The 10,212-nt window shown below is 45.0% G+C and overlaps 1 protein-coding gene across 1 annotated transcript; it reads right to left on the bottom strand.

The window, feature by feature from the left end:
• Positions 1-217: 217 nt before the first annotated feature.
• NOLC1 (nucleolar and coiled-body phosphoprotein 1) lies at positions 218-10,167 on the bottom strand (the record flags this gene model as incomplete). Its single annotated transcript, XM_010142027.1, has 13 exons — positions 218-376; positions 650-726; positions 1,109-1,225; positions 2,035-2,592; positions 2,811-2,957; positions 4,353-4,442; positions 4,863-5,003; positions 5,886-6,036; positions 6,705-6,808; positions 7,280-7,421; positions 8,213-8,328; positions 9,847-9,974; positions 10,112-10,167. Coding segments are annotated over 13 exons (1,986 nt in total), but the record flags the coding sequence as incomplete, so codon positions are not given.
• Between the last annotated feature and the right edge of the window lie 45 nt (positions 10,168-10,212).

The following is a 10,212-nucleotide window of genomic DNA, read 5'->3' on the forward strand; positions in this document are numbered from 1 at the left end:
AGCTCAAGGATGGTTCCAAATTAGGGGCCTAAACCAGGATTAGAAATAAAAAGGGGAAACATCCAACCATTCTCCCACACCTCCATGCTGGAGCTGCCTGCCCCACAATGGGCATGGGGAGATGGCATTCCAGGAAGGCTTGACATCCATAACGTCCACATGCCCATCCAAGCCATTGTGGTGAGCAGATGGTTTATGAATTCCAAAGGGAACATTCTCAGTCACTATCAAACTTGACGGAATTGACTTGGGTCGATATAGTGCCCCCACGGTAGCTGCCTCGTTTTTTCTTTGTCTTCTCATGGCGGAAAGATTTGCCTTTAGTGTATTTCAGGATATTGTTAGCCTTCTCACCCCAGTCACCAGCTGCTCCTTTCTGTGAGGGATGAAGGGGGAGAGGAAAAAGAAATTCAGGTCAGTGCCCAAGAGAGTAAAGGTAATGCTTTGCACTTCAACTGACCCAGCAAACACCATGCATTTAAACTGGAGCTGACATCAGTCTCCCATGCAGCTCCTGCCAGTGCTCACACACTTCCCAACAGCACCTCCTGGTGGAAAAAGCTCCCACCAAAAAGACTGCCCAAGGCTTCTCTGCTGACATGTTTTGCAGAGGACAACCATTACCACTCTGGGTACTACCGAGCCCTACCTTTGCTTCGAATGAGTTATCAGCAACACGGGCGTCCACCTCAATCTCTTCTTCCCTTACACGGCGGAATGGAGAAGCTGGCTGTTAAAGAGAAGGAACACAAGACTCCGTATACTCATACACACACTTGATATTCCTTTAGTGACAACCTCTTTGCCCTGCAAATAGCAAGTAGCCCTGTTCACATCACCTCAATCAAGATTAATAATTCTTTCCCTTCTTCATATCAGGCGGCTCGGGGATGCTCCTGTGCAAGCACATCCAATCAACCCTTGTCAGAATAACATTATGCACATATGGGCACTCCCTAGGGTTCTCCAGACAAGGTTCACGTGATTGAGGAGGGAGCAAAACACGAATAATGCTGTGGGCCTAACTTCCCCCTCAAAACCCCAAACAAGCCTACTTGTTCAAGAGGCAGAGATGCCTCCCCCACCAGCCACCACAGTCCACCCTCACTCACCCGTTTCACTTTGGGAACTGTGTGTGGTGTTTTGGCTTTGATCTTTGCCTTTTTACTGTGTGGTGTCTCTGGCTCCTGAACATCTTCTGTCTTCTGTTTCTTCCTGATCGTGCCTGTTAGATGTACAGCAGTAAAACTTCAAAGGAAGTAACTGCAGAGCTGGGAAAGGTAATGGTATCTCGCCCCCAGAATGCAAACCCAGTGTCGACAGAAGTGTGAGAATCAGTCCCTGCACCATCTCCCCAGAAAACAGAATGCTATGACAGATGCAAACAGTCATCCTGGGTCAGCAAGAATTTTGCCATCCTATCCTAATGCCTGAAGATAGTTTTGTGGAATAGGGTACTTGTGTATTAATGATACATTAATTGTATCATTGTAGTTGTGTACAATTGTGATACATTGTACATTAATTGATACATTAATTGTATCAATTGTACTTGTGTATTAATGAGAGCTTCTGAGAAAGTTCTGTTGGTTAGAATTTGCCCATTCTTGGGAGTCACACAGTATGCACTTGCACACATCACTATTGCATTCAAAGCTGGTTTCTTCCTGGAGGGTTAAAGATTGACATTATGCATTGGGGCATCATCTGTGGTGTCCCACTCGACACAGACAAGGTCCTCCAGCAGTCTGTCTTGCTGTCACTAATGATCTTCTGCATGCAGATGATAACTGGCAACAACTATAAAGAAATGTACTTCATGCTACCACACATGCTACTCCCAGCAGACAGACAATACAGACAGAAAGGATCACACCAAATTAAAAACTAGTCCTTCTCTCTCAGTACTGCCCCAGATGGCATAATCTAATAGCACATGGAGATTAGACTGAATACTGTTTAGGAAAGGCTCCCGTTTGTGCTTAGCTCAGTGACGCTGCCTGACAGACCCACTTCCCAGACTGCAGGCAGTACCTCCATTGACTTTTCCAGTCTCCTCTTCAGAGCTGCTTTCACTGCTGCTACTGCTGCCACCAGCTGGCTTAGACTTCACGTTGTTTGCTGCTGGTGTAGATGCTTTTGCTTTCTCTGCGGAGGCAGTAGTCTTAGAAGTGTCCTGTGCCCCCTTCCCTGCTTTCTTGGGCTTCTCATCTTCTTTGCTGGAACTATCAGATGAGCTGCTACTACTACTACTAGAAGCAGCTGCCTTCTTCCCCACAGCTGCTTTTGCTGCCCCTGGAGATTTTGCGGATGGTTTCACTGCTGGCTTCTTTTCTTCTTCACTGCTTGAGCTATCGGAGTCAGAAGTGTCTGCTTTGGGAGCTGGGGTGGAAGGTTTGGACACTGGTTTACCCACTTTGCCAGCTAATTTAGCTGGAGCACCTTTCTTCTCGTCCTCAGAGCTGCTGGAGCTGCTATCTGAATCAGAGCTACTTTGTGCTTTTTTTGTGGCTGCTTGTGACTTCTTTGTTGCAAGGGTTGCTGCTTTAGTTGTAGGCTTCACAGGGGCCTTCTCATCAGAGCTATCAGAATCTAGAATGGAAAAAGATAAGCAAAGCTAATCCTCATTCCTTCAACACGATTCAACATATAGATTCAATGCTGATGCACAGTGCACTTCATTAGCTGCTTGAAAGCTCACTGCCGTGGGTATTCCTACCCAACTGCACCCTCATATCCTGCCTAGAAACACAGAGGTCTGAGCAAGCACAACCTGATTTGGGAACTCTCCTTTACTTCCACTCCAGTACCTGAGCTGTCTGAGGATGAACTGGAGTCTTTCTTTGCTTGTCCAGGCTTGACAGCTACCTTTGCTGGTTTGGAAGTATTCGTTATCACAGGTTGTTTAGCTGGGAGCTTACTCCCTACTTTCTTCTTCTCATCTTCAGAGCTAGAATCTATAATAAAATAAAAAATACATATAGTCTTTAAGTTAGTAAGCTTCTGGTGCAAGTTACTTTAGTAATAGCGTGTATATAACTCGTGGGGAAGTGAAAAGCAAAACAGGTAATGGCCCAAGGCTGGGCTGACTGGAGAACTGTCAATAAGCAGCATTTGCTTAACACTGAATGGTCAGGGAACAGCATTCATCTTTCTGCTTATCTTTATTGGGAGGAAGTGGAAACAAGAAGTTTAAGTTCTCCACTAATGCATGCACATGGAAGTAGGTATTTGGAGAAAAATGTAGGAGAAGAGGTACAGAATAAAGGTCCAGAGAAAAAGAAAGTACAGGTATCGCCAAGAACAAACATTAAGAGAAGCAGCTATGTGGTAAAGAAAAAAAAAAACATAGGCAGGAAATTAGGAGATAAAATTGACAAAGCAATTGATAAAATTTGACAAAGGCAAGAAACTGGGGCAGCAACAGCACAGCATCTCATTTTAGCTATTTCCGGTATCAGAAGTAATTAGCAGTAGCCTGAGGATGGACTAGAGATTCCTGCCTGTGAGCATGCCTCTGTTTTGTGTGTCACTGGAACGCTAAGCCTGATCTATTTCAATGCTGCTGAACACTCTAATAATAGTATTCAAAATCTTGTCCATTTGTGAGAAAATAGGCAACAAAACCAGCAAACACAGAACTCCTGCCACTTGGCAGCTGAAGGGTCACAGTCTAGTGCTAGCTGTCTGCAGGCAAGCAGCTGCCACCCACAGTCCCTGCTGTGGCACCAGAGATGATAAGATGTATGACAGGAGCACCCTGAACTTGGAGGGGAAAAGTAGCACATTGGGAACTTAGATGGGAAATACAGCACTGCAAACCTTAAACCTGATCAACAGCAGATACAGAGCACACTGCCTCTGAGACTACGGACACATTAGGAGAAGGCATCTTTTTGAGTTTTAACGGCTGCACTCAATAACCTTAAAGGTCTCGTCCAACCAGATGATTCCGTGAGTCTATTTTGAACTTGGTATGGTGACGACAGTTCTTATTTCAGAAACTTCTCCCAAACATAGTGGGATAACAGAAACCAAAATTCTTAAAACAGAGATCCTCAAAAAGTGTAACCAGTAACCTTCCTGGAGAAACCAGATACACATGATGCCCCAACCTTGCCATCCAGCAACATGCAGACCTTTCTGCACTTGCCAACAGTCTTGTTCGTGTCTCATGGTTGGACTCTGCGTAACAGGCTGCTGTTTTCAGTTTCATATCTTGTTAGCTATGGAGACTGTAAACCTTTCGAGCTTAAGGTCGGCTAAGGATCTTAGCGGATATGCCACTATACAGCAACCTGACCAATAAAGACACTACCACAAAAAAATCAAAAATTTGTTTCTTGAATTACCTGAGTCGCTGTCAGAACTGGATTCAGCCTTCTTGGTAGCCACAGCTTTGTTTGGGTGGCCAGGGATTTTTTTAGCTACTACTGTTTTGCCTGCAAAAGCAAGTTTAAAATTAACAGGCCACATCCACACCAAAACGTTGTCCCAAGATCCAAACCTTTCCAGATGTGAAAAAGCTCCCTTCTCAGTGCACCAGCCATTCAGCCAGCACATTGGAAACCAAGCAAGGACCTGGGCAGCTGCAGTAATGGGCCTAGCTTATTGCTGCTAAACTAGATCCTGATGACTCTTCAAACTAACACATGCAAAGTAATCCAACCTGCACAGTTTGGATCCACAGGTTGTACACAGCGTTGTTTGGGACACCTTGAAACTACTCAGAAGCTTCCAGAGAAGCAACCAGCATCATAGACCAAAGTTCAGTGTTTTTTTCCAAGGAAACCACAACATCGCCAAAACATTACCTACACCATATAGTACTTCCTCTGCAGCCTTCCCTCCTCATAACATACCTGCTCCTCCCTTTGGGGGCGCCTGCTCTGCCTCATCACTACTGTCTGAAGAGTCACTGCTCTCAGCCTTTTTTGCAGGAGCCTTGGCAAGGCCCTTCTTTGTCTGCGTAGCTTGAGGAGGTGGTACAGCACTGTATTGACCTATTAAGAGAGAGACACAACATTCAGATGCCTGCATGATAGCATGAGCAGTACGTGAGATGTTTGCTGCAGTTAGAATAAAGCCCTTCTGCTATTTGTTTCTATTTATTCCCATTCTGTAGCTACAACCAAAGGTACTAGCCTATAATTTGAAAGGTTACACTCTCCCCACTGCTACTGCCCGTTTCTTTTGTAAGTTTAACCCTTGGAGTTCAGCTGACCTGAACATCTCTGCAGAAGTTTCCTCTGCACTTTTAGAAGAATGGGAGCTTGTGTTGACAACTTTTTCAGAAAAAAAAAAAAGAGGTATCAATAGTTGATTGTTTTAATTTACTGCCTTCTCAAATCCCCTGATTAGAGAATCAGACTAAATTTCAATGCTTGATCCTCCACTCACATCAGCTTTTTCCTGGAATCCAAAAAGCACTATACTATATTGAAGAGAGTCTCATTTAGTCCATAAGCTGGATTGCAACTGGACAGCCCTGGATACTTCTTCACCGAAAAACCCTAGAAAAGCTTAAATTGCTGCAGTAACCAACCCACTGGCAAACCACCTCCCAAATCCTGGCATACAGGAAAACTGCAAGTATCACGTACTTAAAGGCTACCTGAACAGAAGACATGCAGCAAACCAAGCAGAGGCTGTTACAATCCTATCACTCCCCATCCCTTGCTCTGGCACAAGCTGAATTGCAAGCTGAGCCCCAACAGCACACATGAGAAGAGCTGCTGTACTTCTGGTTCACAATACCACCACCAGCACCACCTGGAACCTTGTGTGCAGCAAGACTTGCCCATGCCCTGCATGCGCTTCTCCCAGGACAGCAGGACTAGCAGAGAGCACCCTCCCACTTAGCAGCAATGGTATTTAGTACTTACCGGACTTCAGCTTTCGTTTTGCAGGTGGTTTTTCATCATCTGAGCTGTCAGATGAGTCCTCGCTACTGGAACTTTCCTTGGCACGTTTGTTTTTCCCTGGACATGCTTGAGTGGTTGCAGGTTTTGGCAGAGGGGATTTCTTGGGAATGGCCTTATCACAAGAAGGAAAGAAACACACAGAAGTTACAGAAATCTTGTGGGGACAGCTGGATGGGGATCTTGTTTAACTCTATACCTCAAGAAAGCAAATTTTGAAGACAAAGGGAGAAAGATTCATGAAGATTCTCAAACACAAATCTTAGGAAACGCATGAGCATCATGATCTTTTAGGCCACTCTGCTCTTGCTTTCTGCAGCATGAATCCCTAATGAGGAGCTCCTCTAAGGGCATGGAACTGACTGAAATGGTAGCAACTACCACTGATTAAACACAACCATGATTGTTTTTGTGTGGCAGAAGACATTTTTAAACACTTCCTAGTGGAAAACTCAAAGTTACAGATAGCTCAGCACAAAAGAGGAATGTGAAAGTGAACATGTAACAGAGACTACAATGTGGTTATGACACAATAAGATATTTTCCTGTAAAAGGAAGGAGCAGAGGAAGTAGTAAGAAGGTGTTAGGGAAGAAAACCAGCGCATGGAGAGATGCTAGAACTGTATAAACGAGAAGGAGGTATAAGAGTCACAAATGCTGTGCTCAGCATCTGTGCAGTCTGTGCCTTTGTCTACACATTTCACAGTCCCTGCAAGACAGTGATACACTGAGTCTTATGAGACTTCCATGGTGTTCCATCAAGTTTTTCATGGTCTAATTTACCTTCTTTGGTGCAGCCTTTTCCTCATCAGAATCTTCACTACTGCTGCTACTGCTTGCTGCTTTTCCATTGACCGCCTTGGTGGCGGCCTGGGCAGCTTTACTTCCTTTTGAGATAAGTAAAAAGGGCCATTAGAAAATGTGCTACGGTAGAGGACAAAAGAACCACAGAAATCTGATAGGGCAGATTATGGCAGTACTGCAAAGCTTAGAGAAAGTTTTCAGAAAGCCGTCCACTCTAGTTCATTGGACGCTCCAAGACTAAAGTCTATGCAAAGATCTTCCTTGCTCTTTGAGGTGAAGACACTGGCAAAAGCACAACTTAAGTACTTCAGGTTGCTGATGATTGTTGCTTATGCAAACAATGCAGCATTTGGGACCAGGTGTTTCATTTGCTGTCAGTTCTACCCCTCTTACACTTCAGATGCAGACTGGACTGGAATGCAGATGGCACTGACAGCAGATTTTCAGATTGCCGGGTGAATACTTATGTCTTCGCGTATATGTACGGCCCCCATCGTTTCTCCCCGGCTTTGGTTGGTTTTGCACTTCGATGCATTACACACAGTAAGGCTTACCCGATTTAGGTGTTGCTGGTTTTGGTGGCTGTTTCTTTGGTGCTTCTTCATCTGAGCTGCTCGAGTCAGAGCTGGAACTCTCTGCTTTCTTCTGAGGCTGGACTTTGGTTCCAGCTGGCTTCACCACGGGTTTTGCACCTTTCTAAACAACAGAAGCAAAAACTGATTAGACCTCGCAGCCACGAAAAGAGGCTAATAAGTGGGACACATCTTCAGAGAGTATAAAGAGCTGTCTTCCACAGAGGTTATAATTTTGACTTGGAAACACCACTCTGCCTAATGGTTAGGGCCTGAAAATCCCTGGATAGTAAACTTGCTCTGGGAAACCTCCCAGCAGCCCATGGGAGACAACTTCTGCACCTCAGCTGCAGTTCTGCCTCCTCAAAATGGGGCAGCTCCAGGGCTGGCACTGTTCCCTTCCTTCTCAGATACACCAATCTGAAGGCTGAAAATACTGACTGGGCAACTCTGGTTGGCCTCCTCTAGCATACACAGACATCATCCTACCTCCCCCTTCACTTCTCAAGACCATGACTTCAGCAAGAAAAAGGGAATTATTTTATATACACACATAGTTTTATACTTTCTTTTTATATATACACATAGATGTAGACGATAAAATTTATTTTAGAGATTGTAAATAAATCTTTCTCTGCAAAAAAGCCCTGGCAGTCTCAGGATAAAAGCAAGGAGCAGACTTGGATATGAAATAAAGTGGATGGTGGACATGAAATTAATTTTTCACAGGACCAGTCCAAATGGCACACTGTCCACTACAGAAATGTCTTCCTACAATGCACGTGCAGCAGTTTAAGCACTGGAGTCACAGTTCAGGAAAAGCGAGCCAAATTTTGGAAAGAATTCTGTGGGTCAGATTTGCTATTACCCATCACTGCCACACATGCACTAAAGAGGCTGGAAAGAAAAGCTGACCTTTGCTGGCTGTTTCTCCTCCTCTGAGTCAGAATCATCACTGGAGTCCTCGCTGCTGCTCTCTGCCTTCTTGGCTGCAGGAACTGCTTTTGCCTTGGGCACAGCTACTGTTTTAGCTGCAAGTAAGAGACAGCACACAATGATAAGTTAATTCACAACCTACGTACTAGTGCAGGATACGGGTAGGTGAGCCAGGGCAAAAGGATACTAAGTCCTTAAATCGCGACTGAAATTCATAACACTGACTTTGTTTGTTGAACAGTGTGCTGCAGAAGACTCCAAAATGGGGAGGATAAAGAGGATAAAAACTATTCCAGATTTTATCTTTGCCACACAGAGGTTTAAGTGCAGACTTCTACCATCAAAACAGACACCTCCCAAGGAAAGTGTCCTCACTGACTGAGATAACATTAACTGGCTCTGCACACCTTCCAGCTTATAAAAAACCTGTTGAACAATCAGAGACTTTCAAAGAGAACCACTGCAATGCTGTGTTAAGATTCCAGATGCTTTACTTAACATGTTTTAGCCAAATCTACTCCTTTCTGGTTACTGATTGCTTTTTAATAATGTGGAGCAAAAGAAATAATTTTGCCTTGCATTATATTTACTACTGTCCTTATCAGATGAAAATCAGATAAATTCAAATTCAGCACAAGTTGAATACCAGTTTTCTTTTGTGCCTCTCCCCGTCTGCTCCTTGCCTCCCACAAATCTTCTGCTAGATAGATACACAGAAACTTGCATACAGTTTACACTGTATCTACATACACATTAAGGCAAGGAGTAAGAACAATTCCAAATAAAAATGCAAAAATACAGCTCACCACATGTCAAAGTGCAGTGACAAGACACATTTTTTGATAGCACTAGGACACAGGCTTGAGGGAAAGGAAGGTAATAACCTCACCCAAGCAGCATGTCTGTAAGGATGCATGGCATTTCTCTGGAACTCGAGGATACAGTGCACAACTGCCCTGCACCAAGCAGGTGATGGTGTCCATGAATATGCAGGTGCCTCATAAATCCTAGCCATGCAGTTGTGTCAAATTACACATATTTTAACAACTATCAAAGCATTTATAAAACCCGAATCAGTTTTCCTACAAGAGGAAGATGAGAAACCATTCTTTAAAACTCTCTGCTAAACTAACGAGTCTCTGGAAAACTGCACAGAAAAAACAATCACAGGGTAGCAACCTCCCATGAAGAAAGCCCCAGCCCAACGCACATGCACTGAAAACCCAGTTTTACTCATTCACTCACACAATTTGAATGTGGCAAAGCAAGCAGGAGGAACCCTGCTGAGTTATCCTATCAGGGAGTGTTTAGAAAACAGAGTCTCAACATGGACAAGGTAACGCAGGTGCTACTTCAACAGTACCTTCAAAACTCAGTACAGCCCAATGCCTTCATCAGTCTCAGGCAAAAGAAACACACAGAATGGCTAAAACCTTCTAGCAGACACAAATCCTGATGTGCTTAAATGATAACTGGATAAAGAGATCACCCTTAGCTAGGATGAACGTACCTTACAGACAAAAGACCTGCCAGAAACAATGACATCCCTTGATGACTGCTGAAGGACCTCAAACACAACCCTGGCCTGTCCTAGGGCTGCTCACAAACCCCACCTGGTTTCTTGGCTGGAGGCGTCTCATCCTCCTCGGTGGAGCTGTCATCGCTGCTGGAAGACGCCTTCGGCTTCCTCTTCACCTGGGGGCCGTTGGGAACGAGCTTTCTCTTCTTGGCCGCTGGAGACCTACAGAGAGAAAGGCTGCGCTGGGGACTACGAGGCGAGGGCCGGACGGCGGCTGGTGCCGGAAAGAGCCGCACGCGTCCTCCCTCCCCCGCCCCGGGCCCGGTAAGCGCGGTCCCCAAGGCCGGAGGAGCACTTACTTCAGCCAGTAACTGAAGATGTCCAGGAGGGAGGCTGCGTTGGGGTCCTGCTCCTTCTGAACCGAGAGAAAGGCCGCGTCAGTCAGTCAGAGCCAGCCCGT

Source organism: Buceros rhinoceros, unplaced genomic scaffold (genome assembly GCF_000710305.1).
Source record: "Buceros rhinoceros silvestris isolate BGI_N320 unplaced genomic scaffold, ASM71030v1 scaffold23048, whole genome shotgun sequence".
In the NCBI taxonomy this organism is placed as follows: domain Eukaryota; kingdom Metazoa; phylum Chordata; class Aves; order Bucerotiformes; family Bucerotidae; genus Buceros; species Buceros rhinoceros.